This window comes from Molothrus aeneus, chromosome Z (assembly GCF_037042795.1).
Source record: "Molothrus aeneus isolate 106 chromosome Z, BPBGC_Maene_1.0, whole genome shotgun sequence".
In the NCBI taxonomy this organism is placed as follows: Eukaryota; Metazoa; Chordata; class Aves; order Passeriformes; family Icteridae; genus Molothrus; species Molothrus aeneus.
The window spans coordinates 68857962-68881191 of NC_089680.1; the positions used below are offsets into that span (position 1 = coordinate 68857962).

A 23230-nucleotide genomic window follows, 5' to 3' on the forward strand; every position below is an offset into this window, starting at 1 on the left:
CTAAGTGCAATTAATATACATATCCCCTGGAAAGCTTCCTACCATTAATGATGAAGTTACAAATTTTATGTAAGTTGTTGATACAATTACAGATGGATATTGCTGATTTTTTCCACTTTGAATTATATTTCTCTGAGCTATTTTTTCACTTTTTTTTGCTCTCCATTCCCCTCTCCCCCCACATAAAATTACAACCCACACCTCCCAGGCAGCTACAAGACTTCTCAGCTGAGAATGTGAACCACACAAATACGGTACCAGGAAGAATGTACATTATCAACAATGGGTCAGCAGTTACAGACACCTGCTCTGCACTTCCCACCTGCCCAGAAAGCCCCACAGTAAACAGGGACCTGCTGTAAATCTCAATTCCTTTGCTGTTGTTTAACAAGAGGTTGTGTGGTGTATCTTTGCTTGCATGTGAGGGGTGAAAACATTGGCTCAGATCACTGTTGTCAGGGCTGCTCTGCCTACAGCCTTTTAGGATTATTATTATTTTTTTTTTTCTTCTGCTGTTACACACATTTTCTCCAGGCATTTGTGCAGCCCCAGCTGCATTTGAAGAGATTCGTTGTAATGATTTTCAGCGCCTTGCATCCGTACCAATAACAAAAGCAATGTGGAGGCATTGTCCCTGGATTTTCACACCACCCTGGGAGGATGAGGGTGCCCTGCACTGTTTGATTTTGTGGCCCTCCAGGCTGGGTGCAGGCAGGAGCTGCTCAGCTGCACAAAACAAACATTAAATGTCTCTTTTGAGGCTTCCCCGGGGAATGCAACTGGTGGAGTATCAAACCTGCCTCTATTGAATTATGCACCCCTGTGGCAGATTATTTGCAGGCTTCATGCCAGATGGAGAGAATTCTCTGTATCAGCATCAGGCCTTGTAAACATCACCATTTCTTCCCAGGGTTACTTACTTATTCCAGATGGCACCCGCTGTGCTCTCTCTATCTTTCTTCCAATCTGTGGGGCTTACTTTTTCCCAAGAAATGAGAGTGCTTTAATATTTTACACATTTTTCCTATTTCTATGCCAATATGTGAGAGTATCTTGACAGAATAAGCAAAGAGTGATTTGCATTCATACTCGGTTCGCACGGAATAAGGAATAAAAAAAAAAAATAAAAAGAAAGGAAATTTTATCCTACTTTGTCTTTTTAATTCTAAAGTAATTTTCCCAGCTACCAAGGGTTTTCTGAAACTGAGAGCAATCACAGCCCAGAGTCTGCTGATCCCCCTGCTCTCAGGAGCTCAGCCATCACACTGCCTCTCCCAGCTCACATTTGGAGAGCATTATGAAATCTGTGTTGGGACACGCCAAAGCCTCTGGAACACTGAGAGCACTAATTTGAGATATCTCCCCAGAACGTCGAGACAGTTTCATGCTGTAGCAATTTGTGAGCTGTAGGACAATACCCTTCTTAAGGACACCACACTAATCACAGGGTCTGTGAAATTCTCATTACACAGCTCCCAGAGCAGGGGAAAAGGGAGTAATCTCTGCTAACTTTCAAATTCAGGGCTCAGCTCTGGCAGTCGTGTTTCCAACAGGCGAGCCCTCAATTTTCTCCATATGGAAATTTCAGTCATGTGAATAAAGTTTTGAAGCATTGTTGTCACTATATTTTGCATTTAGCGCTTAGCCAAGGCTTGTTGCATCTGTATTAAATAAAATAGTCCTGGAACTTTTAATTAACATGTCTGGTCAACAAGCTGAATCCTGGCTGTTCCCTTTTACTCCCAGCTGGCAAACCTTTTGCTGAAAAGGAACCAGCTGAAAACAGGCTTAAGGAGGAAAGCTGCTGTCTTTTCTCCCCCACGTGATTTCAGTGCTGATTTGGACTATCAGCATTTCCACATCTGAAATGCCACTTTCCTTCCCAGCGCTGCCCTGGACCCAATCCTTTCCCTTCACCTGCTGTGTTGCACTGGCCCTACCCAGGGCTGTGGTACCCAGCCCTGCCCTCCTCTTTCTCCCCCATTTGTTGCCCACCCCTCCTCTCTTGTCCTGCCGCAGGTCCTGCTCTCACCCCCAGCACCTCCGTGGGTCTTTCCCAGCTCCTCTTTGCCCTGCTCCAGCCATGCCAAGCACCCAGGGCTCTCCTGCCACGGCTGCCTGGCTTTCTCCAGGCTTCCCTGCCCGCTCTGCCCCAGCTGCCCCTGCCCTGCCCTGGTTTGTCTCCTCCAAGCCCTCCAGCTCACAGGGTTTCCCTCTGCTCTCTGCCCACCATGCTCTCATTACCATCTGCCTCCTGCCTTACCGGTGGTATTTCTCCAGTTTAATTGAGTCCCTTGATTCCAGCTTTTCTCTTTTTTTTTTTTAATTTTTTTACTTCTGGTTTTGATTTTCTCCAGCCTGACTGTGAGACACCTTCTGCATTGCATTTATTTCTCTCGTTTCTTTTCAACAGTCCTTTTTATTTTCTCATGCTGTCCTTGACCACAGGCAAGAACTCGCCAACGACCTCTGCAGACACACCGAACTGTTTCTTTCAGAAGTTGCTCTATAACCCTATTTAGCTATTCTTCTCCCAAAATACCAGCAGCAAATATGCCAGCTGTGTCCTGGGGATGCTGCCTGTCACAAAGGGCAGCACGTAGTCCCTGTACTCCTTTCTTGCCTCTAGGGATCTGATCTTGTGCTCAGACTGAGTGGCTCCTGGCTTGGATGGTTCTCCTGTGGTTCTGCAGCATTTTGCACTAAGAGGTTAAGGCATGATCATTAAAAAATTTAATGATGATGATGATGATGATGATGATGATGATGATGACATCCTCACCCTCGTAACAGGTGATTTGCAGTTGTCTGCCTTCTGCTGGAGCTCCCACTGCGTATTGGGCTGGGATTCCTGAAGGAGGGGATCTCATGGACACCTGTGTCACCACCTCTCTCACCCCCCTGAGCAGCCACAAGTAAATCCATCAGGAATGAATTGCCACTGTGGTATACACAGTGACTTAAAATTGATTTAGCAAGGAAATTCCTCCCCAGAATGTCTCCACAGAACAGGAATAGTAACTCTCAAAGGGCGTCATCAGTTGTATTAAACCCAAAGTTCTTTGCAAGATATTCAGGACTTAGAATGGTAGAGATGTGAAGTGTGTATTTCACAATCTTCCTGCTTTATCAGATAACTGAATCTTAGCTGAATATCACAAATATCTTTCAGCCAAGTTATACTCTGTGCCTCGAAGAGCAAGCGATTAGATCAGCAAAAATGAGTAAAATCACAGAGAAGAGACTGGTTCAGTTCTGCTTCTCAAACCATCCGCAGGAGGAGACACAGAGGGGCATTCTTAGTGAAACTGGGTTTTTTCCCCCAGAAATTATTGCAGCACTTCTTCAACAGCTTTACTAAATCGTTTTGTATTTGATACATTACCTTGATATGAAAATGCAGATAGTGATTTAGTGACATAAACATATAAAAAATAGAGCACATATATACAAAACCAGACATAAAAACTGTAGTATAATGTTGATAACTTTTCCTCAATTGCTTTAGTCAGTTTTTATTACTTTTACATTAACAGTACTTTTTCTGAAGTGCTTTTTAGGATAGAGGCCTAAATTTTACATGATTTCTAAACTAGATTTTCTAGATTTTGTTCCTGTCACCCAGAGGATTGACAACTCACTGCCCTGCTCCCCACATTCCCAGGGATACTTCTGGGTATGGGACTCAGCAATTCCACTGTTGTGGAACACAGCTCTATGCATTTCCCTGCTTATGGCATCTTTGAACACCTGGCACTGGACTAGTTCCCAGAGGAAATTTCAGGTCAAATGTAGGCTAATTGGGTCAAATTATCTCTGCTGATACAGTACCACAACTTTCCCCTGTAGTTCTACAGCGAAGTCCTTGGAGCCCATCCTGGCAACATCCTGGGAATGTGTTTTTATAAATGAATGCCCTGGAATTAAAATACAATAAAATGAAGATTAGGATATAAAATAAGGTAAAACAGTGTGCTTATCTGTATGTTCTCTTCCTCAGAACCCTATGGAATAAATTACATCCACGGATTCCTTTACATCTGTTTGCACATATAAATTGATCGTGTTCATACATATGAATTTGGCCTAGAATTCCTTTTTTTTTAAAGCACAAAAAGCCCTTCTTTGATGTTGATAATGAAGAATTTTAAAAAATAATCCCATATAGATACACAGATACATTTGGATGTATTAGATAGTATATATATTCATATATATGTTGTAGATGTTTAAAGCAAGAAAAAGGTTGTGCTTGAATGAGGATGATCAGTGATAAGTGATAAAGATAGTATCATGGAGAGCACTAAATAATACTTGAACAATAAAGGACAAGCTGATGGTTACACAAACAGCATTCACTGTAGTGACCAGGAATATTACACTCCTTTTAGTTCCTATAGATTGCTGTGCAATGACATATTCAACATTTTCAGCTGAGGAAAAGTGCCTGCGTGTCTAGGAGAAAATGATGTAGTCAAAGAAAACCCTCTCTTTCTTTCTTTCTTTATAAATAAAATTTACCTCCCGTCATTTATTTCTTTCTGTGTGTCTCAGGTGACCCGGTGGAACACATGATGTGTGATCATTCGTGATTTGTGCAAAAGCTGTATTAAAGCACAAATTACGTCAGCTGGGACAAAAGCCTGCAACTTTATCTTGGCAAGGATGGGCTCTTGCTGTAGGATTTCACCGTGATGTACGACGTGCTTGTTCTGGAAAGCTGCAGCTCCTCACTGAGTGTCAGATGTCTGCACGCTCCCCGGAGTGGCAGCGTGCTGGTTCGGCTGCCTTGCCCTTTGCTGCACGGAATGCCATGGAATTCCACGCAGGAGCTGATGCAGCGGCTCAGCCCCGGCTGGGAGGAGGCACCAGAGGGGCCCCAGTCCTGTCACACCTGCCAGGTGCTGCCCAAGCCCTGCCCAGAGCCTGGGCTTCCCCGGCCTTGATGTGCTGGGCTCAGATTTCACTGTGAGAAGGCACAAGGCAAAGGAACTTCCAGCAGGGTTTGTGCATCTGCTTGTGTTTTTCTAATACAAAATTGTCTGTCGGCAAGATGAGAGCCTTGCAACCCTGCACGGGCCCGTGGTTCCTGCAAATAATGCACGGAACCACAGGTGCTGACACAAATCACACGGGAAATATTTTCTAACTCATTCTGCGCATTATACGGCAATACTGAATATTGTTAACTTCCACATTTTTATTCCTTTTTCTTTTTTACTCACGAGACGCAGCAAAGCGAAAGGGAGGGAGAGCTACATATGCAAAATACGTTTTCAAATGAAAGACTTCCAAGGCTTTTCCTGAAAGAGCCCTAGGAGGAAGTTGAAGTCGCTAAATTTCCATACTGGTGTGTTTCATGTAAAACAGCTCTGGACGCCAGCTCGCTGGCCGGAGTTTACTGGCCGTAACGAAGGTGTGCAGGTGCCGGGGCGCAGGAAGGAGCCCCTGCTGCCTCCCTCGCCCCCGGGCACTCCGGAGATGTTCCTTTCGGCGTGTGCAGCTCCCCGGCGCTGCAGCCGGCACTCGGGATCTGTCAATGGTCCCGTTGGCGGCAGGCGAGCCCCGGCAGAGCCCCCGCAGCCCGAGCCGGGGCTCTCTCTGCGCCCACCGGGACATTGCGGGGCTGGGGTCACACCTGGGACGCTCCCCGGCGCCTTTATCGGCCTGAATTTCGGGTTTAAAGTGACAGGTTTCTGGTATTTCTCTTGGGTTTCCCTGCTGCCTTTTGCTCTAATTCTTTCGCCACAGCTCGGGAGCGAAGTTACCCGGCGCCGGCGGCCGCGCTCGCCCGGCCCTGCCGCTTTCCAAGATTTTCGCTCGAAGAACGGGAGAAGGCGGAAACTATCGAGAAACCACGGGGCAGCCCCAAATCACCCCGCGACTCCCGGCCCCGGCCCGGACAGCGCTGCGGGGCCCGCGGGGAGCCCCGCTCCGCATCCCGGAGGACGGGGGGACGGAGAGGGATGGGAGGATGGGGGGACGGAGAGGGATGGGAGGATGGGGGGATGGAGAGGGATGGAAGGAAGGGGGGATGGAGAGGGATGGGAGGACGGGGGGATGGAGAGGGATGGGAGGATGGGGGCATGGAGAGGGATGGGAGAAAGGGGGCATGGAGAGGGATGGGAGGATGGGGCGATGGAGGGATGGGGGATGGAGAGCGGCGGGATGCGGGGATGGGGGGAAGGGTGGAGGGGGGGCAGGGCCCCGGGCGCTGCGGCGGCGGCGACTTTGCTCTTTAAATCGCTCTCCAAAGCGGATTTACGGCTGATCCCCCACGTCAGCGCCCGGGGGGCCGCTCGCCGCCGGCGGTGCCGGTGCCTGGGGCGGCGGGAGGCGGCGCGGGGCGGGGCGGGGCGGGGGCCGGGGGACACTCGGGCGGGGCGCGGGGCCGGGGCCGCCCCGTCGGTGCGTGCCGGAGCCCATGAATTGCTCCGTGAGCGCCCGGCGAGGCTGCGCCGCGGCCGCGGGCTCCGGGCACGATGCAGAAGAGCGTGCGGTACAACGAGGGGCACGCCCTGTACCTGGCGCTGCTGGCCCGCAAGGAGGGCACCAAGCGCGGCTACCTCAGCAAGAAGACGGCGGAGACCAACCGCTGGCACGAGAAGTGGTTCGCCCTCTACCAAAACGTGCTCTTCTACTTCGAGGGCGAGCAGAGCGCCCGCCCCGCCGGCATGTACATGCTGGAGGGCTGCAACTGCGAGCGGGTGCCCGCTCCCAAGGGATGCGCCGCGGGCAGCGCCAAGGATGCCGCGCTGGACAAGCAGGTACCGCCCCAGCCGCGGGTGGAGGGCAGGCGGGGAGGGACAGCCGGGCCCTCGGGCCGCCCCCTCGCAGCCCCGGCGGTGCCGCCCCCGGCCCGGCCCCGCCAGCGGCGGCTCCTGCGGCTCCCGGGGCCAAGTGCGGAGACGGCGGCTCTGGGGTCCTCGCTGGTGGCTCCTCGTTCCTCCCTGAGCCTTGTGTTTCCACCCCCTGTGGCAGCCGCCGGATTTCGGTGCGCTGCCCGGAGAGGGGCGTTTCACAAGGCAGGTGTTGAGTGGTCTGGGTGCCAGCACTTCAGCCGTGTGAAGAAATGCAGCTGTGCTTTGCTCAGCACAGCCGGGCTGCCGGGGGGCCGGAGTCCCAGAGCAGCACGGGGGCACTGTGAGGAGCCGCTGAGCCCTTCCTTCCCTGTGGGGCCGCCCCGCTCCCAGCGATGCTCTGGGGGCACACAGCCGGGCCGGTGTCACGGGTGCGCCCGTGCCCTGGTGGCAGCCGGTGGCATCCCAAGCGGTCCCGGCCAGGCAGGTGTGGCAGCCCGGCCGAGCCGAGGTGGCGCCGATGGCACAGAGCCCGAGCCGGGTCCGGCCCGGCTGCCGCGGGGCTCCGGGGGGATTCCTTCCCCGGGGGGCGACCGTGACCTGCCCAATTCCCGCCCAATTCCTGCCCAATTCCTGCCCCGGCGGCCCAGCCGATCCTGCCCAAAGCTGATCTGTGTGACATGCGTGTGTCGGAGCAGCAGTGGTTAAACACTCGCGTGTATTACATAACCGGGAAGGAAAGGACGCTCTGCCTGCTCGGCGTGGATAGAGAGCGGGTGTCTTACCCACACACCTCCTGTTGCCTCATCTGAATTCTTGATCTCGTTTGAAATGTGCTCGAAGCTGGTCCTGGCGTGCCCTGGTGCCTTTCCCCCCGCACGGGAGCGGCCCGGCGGGGTTGGGGAAGTTTGGGTGGTTCCAGGAGCTGTTTCGGGCTGGCTGCAGGTGTTTCCTCACGCTTGTGAGAAAGTGACACAGAGCACAGCCGAGTCCTGAAGCCCAGCACACCTCTGAGCTGTCCTGGAGTGGTAACTCTGCAAGGAGAGCTCAGAGCCTCGGCTTGTATTTATGTTTTTTGCCCCACCTGTAAATGATCCCGGTGTGCTCAGGCAGCCTCCGGGTGCCTCGTGGTCAAGCAAGCAAACTTAGGGGAGCTGGGGTGGTTGTACTTGTGTCATGTTCACCCTCCAGTTCCTGCTTGCTGCTTTGAGGCATGCTTTCATGGCGTTGTAAATGGAGTGCTGGAGGATCCCAGGTGATATTAAACATGGATGTTGCCCTGCCTTCTTTACACTGGCTTACTACGGTTGTTTATCGGCGGTGCGGTTAAGTTACAGCTTGACTTAGAGAACTGCCTGAAAACAAATCCCTTCCATGTCTGTTCTCCGGGAGCCTTAAGTTGTGCTTTTATAGTGATGAATGAGTTGTTCATAATTACATCTAGTAATAATTACAGGGCAGGAAGCTGAGCTTTTATTGCTTCAGACATCAACTATGCTGGTGCTTTCAAGAATAGCAGACTGCTATTAAAGAGGCAGAAGAATGCCTCAGTTTTATTTTTTTTTTTTCATGGGATGCTGTTTGAATTTTCAAGAGAGATCATCAGGAAATACCCTTTTCTGTTCACCTTTTGCTTGATCCCAAGCTTTATTCAAAGCCTTTGAGTGTTAGTAGCTTTTACAGATGTTTAATCATTGAAGTGCACTCTTGTTTGTAAACACACACACAAACACAAATCTTTGCTAAGGTGTACAGGAAATTCCCTCAGTGGCCAAAACTGATCCACTACAAGGAAAAAAAAATAATAAAAAGATTTGAAAATTAAGAAGTCTCTTTTATTCAGAAAATGTGCTCACATTCTTAAAGGTGTAAAGCAATAAGCCACGAACCTTCTGTTTATTAACAGAGGCAGGCAAACTTTAATCAGATGATAATGAAAAGTCGATATTGCACATGCTAACCCCTGGCAGTGAAAAAATACTGCATAGATTTAATTTGCTTTGATTTCACCACACAAATGTATTAATGGAATGAAAAAAAAGAAAAAAAAAGAAAAAAAGAGGGAAGCTCTATGCCATTTTTTTTTTTTAAGAATCAGCTCGCTCCAAAGAAGGGACAAAAGACAAAAGTTATCTGCTTTAGTTTGGGTTTTATTTACCTGAGTAAATTAGAGTGATATGATAGATATTAGAGTGATATGTGCTATAAAATTACACAAATGAGGGAGAGAAAGAGGAATTAATCACACGAGAGAGCTTCATCAGCATACCTTGAGTGGATATGTGAAAAAGCAATGCATTTTGTCCAAGTTACATAATAAAGATGACGGAAAATGCTTGTAGGACAGATAGATTTTGCTTTCCTTATCTTGCAGATCCTTTCAGCGTTGGTTTCCAGGTGTTTGGGCACTGACTGTGCCAGCTGAAACTCTGTAAATTGCCAGAGCTGAGTGGTGGGATGAGGGCTGGGCTGGGCTGTCCTGCACAGGACACAGAATTTTGGCCACCAGATGTGTCCAGGTGTGGTGTCCATGTCCCAGCCAGCCCAGGTGCTGGACAGTGACACATTCCACCTGCTGGGATGTTAAGGTGTGACAGGAACCACCATTCTGAGGAAGGTCCAAATGCCTTCATAAGATTTGCTCTGATCTGGCATCATTAAGGGCCTGAGAAATAATTGCCATGGCACAATGTGCTTATTTTGCCTTTTCCATTAACATATTAGTATGTTTGGGTTTTTTTTCCTTCACAGGGGTATTTGCTTCAAAGGAAAATCTGCTAAAAGTACAGAACCTGTCTTGATAATGACTGCATAAAGAGTGAATCAACTGATATTCTGGAAATGTGTGATCAAATTGAGCATGCTGCATATACTGAATGATCTGCAGAGGGAATTCTTGTTTTTAAAGAGAAGTGTTTTGATCTCCGTCAGATTTTAGAAGAGTTTCTGTGAACACCAAACAGGTGTAGCTGTACACTCTGATTTCATGTTTCAGGCAGAAAAAAAAAAAAAAAAAGACATAGATTTATTGGAGGAACAACAATGTGGAAGAGGCTGAGTTTCAAACCAGCAAATTAGGACATGTAAATACCACACGCAGATAGGTTCTGATTTTAGCTAAACTGCTTCTTCCCAGGGGAACTGAGGGCTGTAAACAAGTGCAGCTCCCAACAAGTCCTTCACTGTGGCACTGGGAGTCTTGCTGAGAACACATTTCTGCTTTTCTTTCAAAAACTCTGGGAAGAGAATGGCTGGCTCTGTCTCAGTGAGGGGTTAGACTCTTTCAAAAATAAAGCAAAATGCCCCAAATTATGCTTTTTGCAGAGCCTCAAGAAGGCTGGCACTTGTTATCCAGCCAAGTTCACAGATACTTTTTGAAATACTACTGGAAACAAGTGATTAGAGGAATGTAAATATTAACATTATTATTATTGTCCACACTGGGAGGAGGCCTGTGTGTTTAGTTTCTTTCATAAGTGTGCATTGAATACATGGAAATGTTCTGATACTGTTATTAATAACTGCCTCGGAGTAGTTAGTAGTTTGTGTTGTAAATGTTGCATGATAGGAGCAGAGATATTCTTTGTGTCTTGCCTGCAATAATCTTCCTCCCACTTAGCAAAATTAAATGCAGTATTAGGTCCATGTCCCCACAGATTAACAGAATCCAATCATTTGAATTTTTTTTTCCTGCCTGCTGCAGCTCTGGTTTTGTAGAGGACACAGTGATTTTGTGCATCCCCTCTGTTTTACACTTATTGCTTGGCACATGCCACCAACAGCTTTGCTGTACCTTCAGCTACTTTAATGTCTAACCAACCAACAGCACTTAAAGGGCATTTTTTAATGAAGGTGAAATTAATTAAAAGTTGTTAAAAATTTTTTTTTTGGGCAACCCCCCTGAGCTTCTCAGCATCCTGTGCGTGTTTAGTGCTGTAGATGGGTGAGGAGTGTTGGGGTTTTTTTGGCGTCTTCAGGATTTGTATTGCCCATTAAACTTACTGCTTGCATGTGGGCAGGGAACTCCCTGTGGTGTTCCAGTGAAAGGTAGGCCAGAGACCACCAAGCTTTAAAAATTTCAGCAGAAATTAATAAATAATAGATGAGTTTTTCTTCTCATCTTCTGACAAGAAATAAAAAGATGAGTTGTGCTTTCGTTTTCTCCAAACTTTTTGATTTTTTTTTTTTTTAATGGATTACCTTCAACAGAAAGAGTGAATTAGAAAAGATGGCTACCAGTGCTCTTGGGGTTAATGTTTCTGTGAGGGCTTCTCATGGCAGAGTCTCTAAATGGTTCTTGTGTGGAGACACCTTTGGGGCAGCCTGCTCTTGGTCACTTTCCAGGCTGTCCCTGTCCTCCAGTCACTGCTGGGGACATCAGAGGTCGTGGGCACATTCCCAAATATTTGAGACTCTTGTGCTCTGTGCTTGAGGGGCAGCAGAGCACGAGCCACTGGCACTGAGCTTCCAAGGGGCTGCCTCTTTCTGCTTGGGAAGAAATAAAAAGTGAATTTACAGTGTCCCCTGTGACCCAAGGCAACAGGTGGGTGTGACCCTGTTCACAGGGGTTCCAGGGTGAGGGAAGAGACGAGGATCTGACTCCATGCTTCAGAAGGCTGATTTATTATTTTATGATATACATTACATTAAAACTGTACTGAAAGAATAGAAGAAAAGGTTTCATCTCAGAATGCTAGCTAAGAACAGAATCAGAAGGAATGATCACAAAAGCTTGTGGCTCAGACAGAGAGCCCGAGCCAGCTGGGCTGTGATTGGCCATTAATTACAAACAACCAGCATGGGCCAATCCCAGATGCACCTGTTGCATTCCACAGCAGCAGATAATCAATGTTTGCATTTTGTTCCTGAGGCCTCTCAGCTTCTCAGGAGGAAAAATCCTAAGGAAAGGGTTTTTCATGAAAAGATGTCTGTGACAGGTGAGAAATAAATACAAAAATTAATGAAACCCCCAAACCAACCAACCAACAAATGGAAAAGAACCCAACCCAAACCAGCAACCAAACAAACAAGTAAAACCCCCCCTGTGATCCATCCAGGGACTGAGCTCTGCTCTTTGAGAAATGTTTTGTGAGCACATTTTGTGAAGAAGGAGAAGGACAGGAAAATCTCACAGCCATATTTATTTGCAGATTTGCCAAAATTTAGGCATTTCCTCCCAACTCTTCAAGATGTATGTTTCTTCTGTTGTGTTGCCAAGCGGGTTGTTTGTAGCTGTGCATGTGTGGGGAGCCTACACAGCTGATAATGGAGCTGCAGGGAGGTGTGGTTCATTTCTGACACCCCTCCTCAAGGGTTGGTTGGATCCACACAGACACAGCCTGGAGAACATTGATGACATTTAATAGTTTATTATTAAACCTTTGGCAGCCTTCATGCGTGTGAAGTGGCTTTGGTCAGGCACCTGAGCCTGATCCATTTTGTTTTCTCTTCTTGACTTTTGGTCACCCTTGAGGGTGAAAGGCAGCAGGAGACCCCACGTGAATGTCTGAGAGAGTAATTAAAAGGAGTGAGCGTAATAAGATCAGATTTTGGTGAGACAAAGTTTTATGGGATAGAAAACATGGACTGAGGTCCTCAGCTTTTCCCTGCAAGGCACTGTAAGATCCTGAAGCATTACAACGTGCTCTAACAGAAGTGCCTAATGTGTAATTAAGTTATTGGATGATAATTAGATCCCAAGACAAATGACATTTGGCAAGGGCTTGTTTGTGGAGTTGCTGGGAAATGCTCTTGGCCAGCAGGTGAAATGTCAGTGGCTGGAAGCACAGGTTAGAGCTCGCTTGGAAACGCAGAATCCCAGAGCCTGGAGACCCAAAGTGTCACTCTGTCCCTGCCTTGTAGGAATGATGTGAGCCTCAGTGCCAGCCTCAAACATGCCAGGGGCGACCAGAGGCTCCTGCTGCAGGGCAGGGGTGAGAACGCTCAAATAAAGTTCAAATAAAGCACTCTAACAGTTTAATGTGGATTTCATTCTCCCACCTGTCTGACAGCCAGTGCTGCTGCTCATTTCATTTTGTCTCCCTTATTGATGGAGTTGCATCGATTTGGCCTCATCTGCTCAGTTCCTCAGATGTACCAGGAGATCTGTGCAAAGCAAATTCCGAGCACAGAAATAGCACCTCAGTCCCTAACTTACTGAGTAATTGCACTTCATTTATCTTAATTTACCTTGGTTTAACTTTTAAGATTGGTTTTTTATTTTTTCACTGTTTTTTGGGGGGGGGGCAGGGTTTGTCAGGGTGGAGAACAGTGCTGGTGGGGCTGTGGGTCAGGAACATGAGATTTTGGGGAGCCCCTCTTCCCAGTTCTTTCTGTGTTCCACTCATTACTGATTGAGGGATGGGGTTTTTTTAACACTGTGCCTCGGCACTAAATGTGTAGGAACATATGCTTCCAATCGAGCTTCCAATTTTTTTAAATTTTTTTTTTGGATTTACCAATCCCGCAAGGTTTTCTGTTTGAGCTACAGAATCAGTATTTATAGAAGCAGAGGCTTCCCCAAGTCAGTCCAGCCATTTCAGTTTCTTTTGGTGTTTGCCATGAGCTCAGAACCAACTGAGGTTTTTTTAGGCAGTGTTATAAGCTGCCAATTCTGCAAAGAGCTATATTACCATTTTTAATTTTACTTCTGGAAGTGTGTAGGGTTTTTTGTTTGGTTTTTTTTGTTTTTTTTTTTTTTTTGTTTGTTTTGGATTTTTTTGGGTTGTTTGTTGGTTTTTTTTCTTTATTTTTTTTTCTTTTTTTTTCTTTTTTTTTTTTTTGGTATATCTGATCATCTCCACTACATCTTTAAAAAGAAAAAAAAATTGGTTGTATTTTAAGAGGTAAATGCCGTAACTACTGAAGAAAATCCAGAATTATTTTCTCTCCCTTTTTCTCATGGTGCTGTGACTTTGCGACTTTTGCCCATTTTTTTGCCTTCTGAGATTTTTGAGTGTGATATAATGTCTGAGAAACAGAAGTTATCTGATTAATTGTCCTGCAGGCTTGAACTGGTGCGATTCGGGCTCTCGAATCGCTGTGTAAGGTTTCCCCTGCACTGCAGCGTGCTGCCCTTTGCAATCCTTCAGGCTCAGCAGCCTCGCCGAGTTGCAGTAACTCGTTGCATGGCAGCTCCTTACTACTTACTCCTTACAGCTGCGTTTTTAGGACGTGTGTGTGCCTCCATTTGGCGCTCTGTGCGTAAATTTGTGGCTGTGCGCAGAGGACTGAACCTGTGCGGAGGTGGAGGACAGGAGAGGGCAGGACAGGATCTTGGGGGCCCCACCTGGGCTGGATGCTGGGCAGACGGGGGAGTCCTGGGCCCTTTCGGGGGAATTGGTCCCCCCATCCCACGCTGGGTGTTTGCCTCTGCTCCGGAATTTCCCGTGCTGGCTCCTGAACCTCACCTCGCTGCTGGTGCTGTCTCTCTTGTCAAAAACTAGTTTCACTACTTAAAAATTTCTAAATAAAAGTTTAGTGAGGGATAAAAGGGACAATATCCAGTGCTGGGGTGCTTTGCCAAAATGCCAGAGGCACACCATTAGCTTAAAATAATTTTCCTATGTACTTTTCATTACAGTGGTGAAATGCATATTAATGAGAGTTATGCATATTGAAACATATTCCTGAGTTTAGCTATTCCAGGAATTTCTTTTGCTTGGTTTTACCCTTTGACTTGTCTGCATGCCATCCTGTAGATTAAATCAATATATTTTATTTCCTCTCGAGGCTCCATTCTGGTGTTTTGACACTACTTAATAACTGGAGGGTTGGTAGTAAATTTCTCCCTTGGTGTTCTGGTTTTTGTCACTGTAATCTTATCATTCAGATGAAATGTGAGAAACAACACTGCTATTTCACACTATTGTTTGAGTTAGTTACACAAATAAAGGCATTTTATCATTACATAGTGTCTATTTTAATATTATGCTAAGGCTTAAGATATATTTATCACAGTACTATTGTGTAGTGTGATAAATATACTTTTATATATTTATAAAAGTATATTTTATAAATATACTTTAAAAAAGTATATATTTATATATATATATGTAATACATATATGTAATATATACTTCATAAGAGTATATATTATAAGGTATACAGTGTATAAATAAACTGACGGATTGTACTATACCAAAAAGCAGTGAAAAAGGAATTACAAATAGCACAATATCAGAATATTTATGATAAATAATAACTTGCAAAAGCCAATACGTAAATGTGAAAGCCAATAACTATATTTTTCATTTATAACTAATTTATAACTTTGATGTCTCAGGACTTGCTGGGTCCCCACCTGTTGGAAATTTAGGATAGCTGTTTCTGTTTCTTTCTGTTTTCTCTTCACTTCCTCCGCCTTACACAAATTATTTCTCCCGTCTCAGCAAATGCCAAAGATTTTATGTTCTTCTCTGGAACTGTGGGGATCATGCTCAGCAACTTTGGCAGGATGTCTCTGATGTCCTCCAGAATGGAGTCAGAGTTTATTTTTAACCCTGTGCATTCATGGAGGATCAGGCATGACAAGAAAATTGCAACCTTCTCTTGCACTAGTCATGTTCTCTTCAATTTGGCGCTCACAGAACAATTTCAGTGAACTGTTGAAAATGCTTCCTCCAATAAATCTGCTGGGGGGAATGTGTGACCGTGTTCACAGGGGTCCCAGGGTGAGGGAAGAGACGAGGATCTGACTCCATGTTTCAGAAGGCTTGATTTATTATTTTATGATATATATTACATTAAAACTATACTAAAAGAATAGAAGAAAGGATTTCATCAGAAGGCTGGCTAAGAATAGAATAGCAAAGAATGATAACAAAGGTTTGTGGCTCAGACAGAGAGCCCGAGCCAGCTGACTGTGATTGCCCATTAATTACAAACAACCACATCAGCCAATCCCAGACGCACCTGTTGCATTCCACAGCAGCAGATAACCATTGGTTACATTTTGTTCCTGAGGCCTCTCAGCTTCTCAGGAGGAAAAATCCTAAGGAAAGGATTTTTCATAAAAGATATCTGTGACAGGGGAACTGAAATTGTGCAGGCCGAGTGCAGATCTCTCTTGAGACAGTGCTGGAGAAGAGGTGCAGGAGGAGTGGAGGGCTCCAGCAGGGACACCTGTGCAGTATCAGCTCTGTCATGCAGGTGTTTCGTTGGTTTCTCTGGGTCTGGAATGGAGGCACTTGAGGTGGTATTTCATGTTCTGACTCAGGTGTTTATTATTTCTCATCACTAAAACAGTCTCACTGCTGTGAGTTGAGCAGGTTTTCATTAGAAGGCACAAAATGGCCAACAATCTCTTGTTACATGGTCTTTTAAAGCTAAGTTATCCAATTAAGAACTGACTCGTGGATTATTTTCCCTTTTAACCCAATAACTGATCCCAAAGAGCCCACAATGGGGACTTTCCTGCCCAATTACAAAATGCCACCCAAACCCATGGAGAAGAAGGAAGAAGAAGCTTGAAGAAGAAACCCAGGACAGCACCCTGTGCCCTCCATCTTGCTTCCATCCACAACACACTAAAAACCCCAAAACCTCAATTTATCACCCAGTGACGCACCTACACTGCTCTCTATAATCTATTGCACACTTTTGTGGAAATTCCAGTCTATCTTGAGGTCTGGGAAACTTCCTCCATGGATGAGGGTCAGAGTCAGTGCTGCCCTGGGGGTCAGGGCAGCCCAGAGCAGACACAGAAATATTCCCTGTGCTGCCCTGGGTTTCCAAAGTGTTTGTGTGCAGGTGAAGGGAACAGCAGTGCTGATGGCCCTGGGGTGATCCATGCAGGAGCTGATAACCAACTGGTAATCACTGGCGTTTGATTTCTGAAGCATTGTCTCCGGTTGTGAGAGCTTGTTCAGGAGCAGCAGGCAAGGGAGGGCTGCTGGGGTGGAGCTGAGCCCTGTGTGTGTGATTTTCCAGGTTTTTATGTTGGCTTTGTGTCACTTTGTGAGGTCTTGCAGTTGTGCTTTCTTGGCCCAACAAGTACCTGATGGCTGAGAGAAATAGCAGGGCCTCCTTTCTTGTCAAGTACTCAGGAAGGAATTGTGATTGTGATTAATAATGGTAATTAATCCTTGTTTTGGGGACCCATATTGGCTCTGGAGGGAGGCATACTGGGAGGCAGAACCAACCTCTGTGAATGTAGTGGATAAAATATAAATGTGCCACTTGAACACCAAAGGTCAATGGCTGTATCTCACCAGGCATCCAGAGCTGCATAAAACCTGCTGGGGTTTGTGCTGAGCACTGCTGCAGTAATTCCTTCTTACCTCACTGGCTGTTGTGAAAACAAACGTGTTAATTGTAGGGGAGTGGTGAATGATGAAATGATGCAATGAGAGGTGTCACAGGAGATGGTATAAGAATTCCTGTCCTCTCCTGATCAGGGTGCAGGAGATGTGCACGGGCATCAGAGCAGGTCTCACTTGTGTGTGGTGGCTGAGCCAGGGTCTGCTGAGAGGAGAAGGCTCCCTGGAACGGCTGAATTGCTGTGTTTGCACGCTGGGACTGCATTCACTCCACCAGGCAGCCTCAAACACACTGCCTTAATGCATAATGTCAAAAACAAAAAGAGAACCCCAAAAACACCAAACAAACCAACCAAACCAACCAACTAACCAAACAAAAAAAAAAAACCAAAAAAAACCCCTCAAACCCCAAAAAACCCAAAACAAAACAAAAAACCAAAGAACCCCAAAAACAAAACCAAAGAAGCAACCCACTAAAAACCCCAAACTGAACATGAAACTGATGTACAAAACTTTCAAGAAACGGAGTTTTCGACCCACAGCTTCGGTTGTGGGAGCAAGCACGCAGGGACAGTTTGTTGGGGTGCAGATCTCCTGCAGTGCTGGGTGCAGTGCAGGCCCTGCGTGGGGGATTTTTGCTCATATCCCTCCTGCCTGCTGCAGGTGGGAGCTCCACGGGAGCATCACCCTCTGGCCCCAGGGCTCGCTGGGGTCCAGCGCTCCCAGCTCTGGCGTGCCGGGGCCTGTGTGATGGATGAGCAATGCCTTGGCTGACTCCCACAGTTAACAGACAAACATCATGTCAAATATCAAATATCATGTATTCGGGTCAAGAGAAGTTTTATAGATTTATAGTCATGTTTTACCCACCTTGTGTCGTTATCAGGGGATGGCCTGGGTTGGGGATATTTGCGAGGGCTGGCTTGTCACTGTGGTGACATCTGAGCTCCAGTCAGGATTTGAGGAGGTAAACTCCACCACTGGACAGTGAAGGAGGAGTTGATGGACAGAACTTTGAGAGGGGCCAAAGGGTTAAAAGGCAAAATCTCCATTGTGTGGATGAGCACATGGTGGGGAAAATCCTCTGCTCGCAGCGCTGTAATATTTTCTCTATTCAGTCTTCTGTTGTATTTTTGATAAGGTTAATAAACCTTTCTAAATTTATGAAAAGTGAGCAGCTATTTCTCACACCTGGGAGAGCTCTGCTGCCAGCAGGGCCACCCTGCCAGGGCTGCAGGCCTGCCAGAGCTCTGTCTGCACCCCTGGGGTGATGCTGGAGTCATTTACAGCAGAGGATCTTGCCTGGCTGCTGCTCTGCATCCCTGTGGCTGTGGGCCAGCAAAGGGAGCTGGCCCTTGATGAGACACCCTGATGCCTTAGGATATGAACTTTTATAATTTTCATGTGTTTGAGATCCTGCAGTTCTTTAGTGTGTAACTCTAAACTCCACATTCAGTGTCAGCTGCTGCTGCCCCATTTTGGGCAGACACAACAATTCCTCTCCAGGCCTGGCAACCAAGGACACCTCACTGCCCCAGGGCCAGAAATGCAAACAAAAGGGAGTTGGGTGGGCAAATTTGGGGTAAATGACTTCATTAGCTGAGACTAGAATTGGAACAGATTAACCATCTAATATGCAAATGGACCAGATTTATAAAATTATGAAAACCCATGACCTGTGGTTCATTTTTGGGTGTAGCCCCTGAGGGAGGGTTTGCCTGCCCTAAATGTACCTGAAGGCCCTTGAATGAATAGAGCTGCTTTTTATTCCCTTAATTCTGTCTGACCTCTGTTTTCAGGTAGCCCAAAAGGCATCAACCTGACAAACTGAGAGTGATGCCAGGTGGTTCTGTGTGAGACAAATAAATATATTTACCTTCCCATGAAAAGGAGGGGAGAACAAAATATCTTCCCAGCACTGACCTTAGGTTTTTCTAAAGATCACTGATGTTCTACAAATGTGTCTTTGATTTTTTTATTTTACTTTTACTTTTTTTGAGGGTGTTTGAATGTATATCTGATGTGTGTTCATTTTTGGGTGATCCAGAGCAGAAGGATGCTTGTCTGGGCTCTCTGTGTCCCAGCTTACTTGCCTCTTGAGCCCCTCTCACCCCGTGGGCTCCTGGTGAATCAGTTTCCTGTCTCTGCTGTGACTTCTGCAGACACGAACCAGCCTGAAGTGCGGAATCCCATCCCATCTGGTGGTGCATGGGTGGCACCATCTGCATGGGGACGTTTGTTTATCCCTGCAGCCTTCCCCGTGCTCAGCTGCGGCTGCACAGGAGTGACACAGGAGTGGCTCCCACGAGCTGTCACCTGCAAGTCCCTGCACACAGCAACGCCTGAGGAGTGCCAGGCGCCCTGTCCTGTGTCTGGGCTGCTCCTCCTCTGATCCATGGCTTCATTTTCCTCCAGGACCTCTCGGGTGCACCTTGCAGGTTTGTCCTTCCAGGCAAGAGGCGCTCCCTGGTCCTGCTGGTCTCAGTTGTTCCACGTTGTTTCAGGCAGCTGGGGTTTGATGCACTTGGCTGAAACTGGAGAGAGCTTTTACTCCTAATATTTATTTTGTGAGCAAGTTAGTGGTAATTGTAGGACGTCCCCTTAATACCACTTGCATTAGAAAGGTGAATGTATGAGTTTTGTAATAATTGACATTCATTGCCAGGGTAATATCAAATGTTTGCTCACACATTTGCTCCCTCTTTGTGGTGTCCCCCTCTTTGACCCTTTCCCTCCAGCACTTGTTTTGCCTCATGTACATTTCAGACTGCTTTTGGTGCACATTCCTGGCCTGGTTTCTGCCCCACAAATGTTATTGTGGTGCTTCTAGGGTGTCCCATGTGCTGGGAGCTCTGGGTCAGTCCCTGCTGCTCTCACCAGGACCAGGACAGAAAGTGACTCCAGCTGTGAGCAGGAGCAGGGCAGGGACCTGTGCAGGACTTTGTTCATCATTTTTGTCCTTTCCCATGGATTCTCCAGCTCACTGTGTCCTGCTTGTGCAGCTCCTTCAGCAGCTTCCAGGGCTGCCACACTTTATTTCTTGCTGTGAGCATCTCTCCTCTCCTGGCTGAGCGATCCTGACTTTCTGCTGCTGTTTTTAGGGTGGGTGGAGAACTGTAAGCAACCAAGTCCTTTTATTCTGAGCAGTGTAAGGCACCTCATCTTTCTGAATTTTGTTTTTCATCTTTCCTAATAAGTGTTGATATTTATACTTTCACACCTTACAGTAATGTCAGCATTTGACAGTTACATGCAGTAAAAACAAACAATTTTTTTCTATAAATTACTGTGGTGTAATACAAAAGTTCAAAATTCTCTAAATTCTCGAGTGACTCAGAATTTTTTGTGCTCAGGAACACAAACCTGCTTGACTTTGAATCCACCCATATTCTTCAATGATTTCCTGGTGCAGTCCAGTGGCACCCAGACTTTTTGCTGGAGTGAACCTTGAGAAGTGTGGCGTGGTCACAGTGGCTGGGAGAAGCTCCTGAGGACTGGGAGGGAGTCGATGTCTCCCAGACATCATCCCTCACATCCCCAGGGCTGGCCAGGACAGGGCAGGTGTGTTGTATTTGCAGGGAATGCCCGACGAAGGCAGGAATGATGACTCTGACTCCATGTTCTCAGAAGGCTAATTTATTATTTTATTTTACTATGCTATAGTAGAGAATACAAAAAAGATTCTTACTGAATGCTAAAAGGATAATAATGAAAACTCCTGAGTCTCTCCAGAGTCCTGACACAGCTTGGCACTGATTGGCCAAAGAGTGAGAACAACTCACAGCAGAATGCAATGGAACAATCACCTGTGGGTAAACAATCTCCAAACACATTCCACATGAGCACAACACAGGAGAAGCAAATGAGATAATATTGTTTTCCTTTTCTCTGAGGCTTCCCAGCTTCCCAGGAGAAAAACCCTGGGCAAAGGGATTTTTTCAGGAAATGTGAATGCCACCCAGGGCCAGCAGTGTCACTGCAGCCCCTGGGAAGGTGATGAGGAAAATGCTCCTGGGAAGCGTTTCCACAGACATGGGGGCAAGGAGGGGTTTGGGGTGGTCAGTAGTATCCACAAAGGGGAAATCACACCTGACCAGCCTGATAGCCTCCAGCACTGACAGAGGGATTAAAACTCCCTGAATGACCAGGCCCCGAGGACAAGGGAAAGATGATACTGAGCCTTCACCCAGGACATTCAGTTCTAAGATCGGACTGTTGGCCCAAACAGTAGGAATGTTTTTTTTTTTTTTTTTGGTAAGGAAAACCAGCAAGGCTTCCCACTCTGCTTTCTTAAATTTTCCTCTCTGCTTGTTGTCAGGAAGTGGAATCACGTGTGAAAAGAAATATATATGCCAGGACATTGTTTCAAGTCGCTGTACAGTGATCAGCCTTGTCTTCTTTCTGGAAGAAATTTACTATTGGCTCAGAACCATAACGAAAAATTCAGAATTCTTACAAGTTTATTGCAAAATAAAAAGATGAAAACTCTTTCTGTGTTTTTGTGCCTCTGATATGCTTTTTTTTTATTTAATGCACATGTTAGTGCACCATGTATGTGGCATGTATTTTCTGTTTCACTTTTTTTTTTTTTTTTGCTGGGGTAGTAAAAGAGGTTGTTTTCTTTTTTAATCACTTCCCATCTGATTTAAATTTGAAGTAGTTCATTCTGGCCTGGCTCACATTTAAATTGTAGCAGGAAAAAATTGTGCAACTAGAATAAACTTAACTTTAAACTTTTATGCACTAATGAACAGAATGTGATATAACTGCTGCTAACTCAAGCTGGAGCCTTTTTTCCTTGTCTTGAGTTACTTGGAATATATCTGTAATTCAATGTTTTTCTGCCTTTTGTATTCTCCTTGACCTGGGCAGTAACAATATTTCAAAAAATACCAAGTTTTGCTGCCCTGGGGGTTGTGAAATAAATTCTTTGGGCTGTGTTACTGCAGAGGTGGAAGCACAGAGGGGGACATGGTTGTTCAGCTTCACCATGTTCAGACACTGCCAGGACTCACCTTGGCTCCAGTGTGTGTCACTACTGTGCCCATTTTTTCCTGATTTTTCCCTTACCCTTTCCTTGTCCCTGCTGTTCACTCAGGTGCCTTTTTAATTTAATCTCCTCCCCCTGGGGTATATTTGGGGAATCCCTACCTGGTACTGAAGATGCATCATGTGCAAAGCTCCCCTAGCACAGCCCAGCATTGTGAAGACTTGTTTATTTCTACTCCACTTACTTTTATAAAAATACATTAATGGTGTTTCTTACATCAAAGAAATAAATTAAATGTCTGTCCTTTACCTGATGCAATTTCACAGCAGTGAATTATTTAATCTAAGTGACTTCAGTAGACTTTTCTAAATATATCAAGTGGGACCAGGTGCCTGATCTGCTTTATTACCATGTACCTTTTATTAAGGGTTGATCAGCTGCCATTTCCATTTATATTTCCTGATGTTCTTTCTTGATTCAAGGTTATTTTTAAGTCACCCAGGTCAGGAAGGATATGAGTGGGGTGGAGTGCTGAGGGAAGTGTGGATAATTAATTGGAAACATATTTGAAAAGGAGTTTTGAAAGCTTCCAAAGAACAGTATTCAAATGTAATTGACTCATTTGATTAAACACTTACTAGATTCAGCCTGCTCCCTTCGCCCTCTTAAAACCCCCTGAATCATGAACCCATCCAATTAATTATTACTAAGTAATATTTATATCAATAATAGTATCCAGTTCTGCATGTATTTAATGTATAACCTGCACCTTCCATTGTAGATTACTCATGCCATGAAAATATCGGTATATGTTCATTTTTAGTTGTTATTTGGAAACTGGAGTGTGTTAAATGTGCTTAGAGTACCAGCACTTTCCATGAGCTATTTGAGACAAGCAGAGGGCTGCTAAGGTAAAATTATGGAAAGTTTCAGCCTGGAATTATTGGCATCCTGTCTTGTTTTCAGTGTTGGGATCACAATGTGGCACAATAGAGTATGTCATAACATTGTCTCTTGGGTTTATTTATTTATTTTTAATTTTTTTTTTTTAAAGTAAGGACTTAAAGGGCAACAACTAATTTAGTGAGATACTGGAAACTCACTTTGTCAGTGAGGGCAGGCTTGGTTGTTGGCAGTGTTTATATTGAACAAGACTTGTCTCATGGAATAAATTCTTACAG

General features: G+C 45.9%; 1 protein-coding gene across 3 annotated transcripts in view; it reads left to right on the forward strand.

The window, feature by feature from the left end:
- The first annotated feature begins 6482 nt into the window (after window positions 1-6482).
- Window positions 6483-23230, forward strand: part of RASGRF2 (Ras protein specific guanine nucleotide releasing factor 2) — a 130216-nt gene continuing 113468 nt past the window's right edge. For all 3 annotated transcript variants that reach the window (XM_066569083.1, XM_066569084.1, XM_066569085.1), the window contains exon 1: window positions 6483-6767. In XM_066569083.1, the coding sequence (XP_066425180.1) occupies window positions 6483-6767 (285 nt within the window). The remainder of the gene's footprint in view (window positions 6768-23230) is intronic.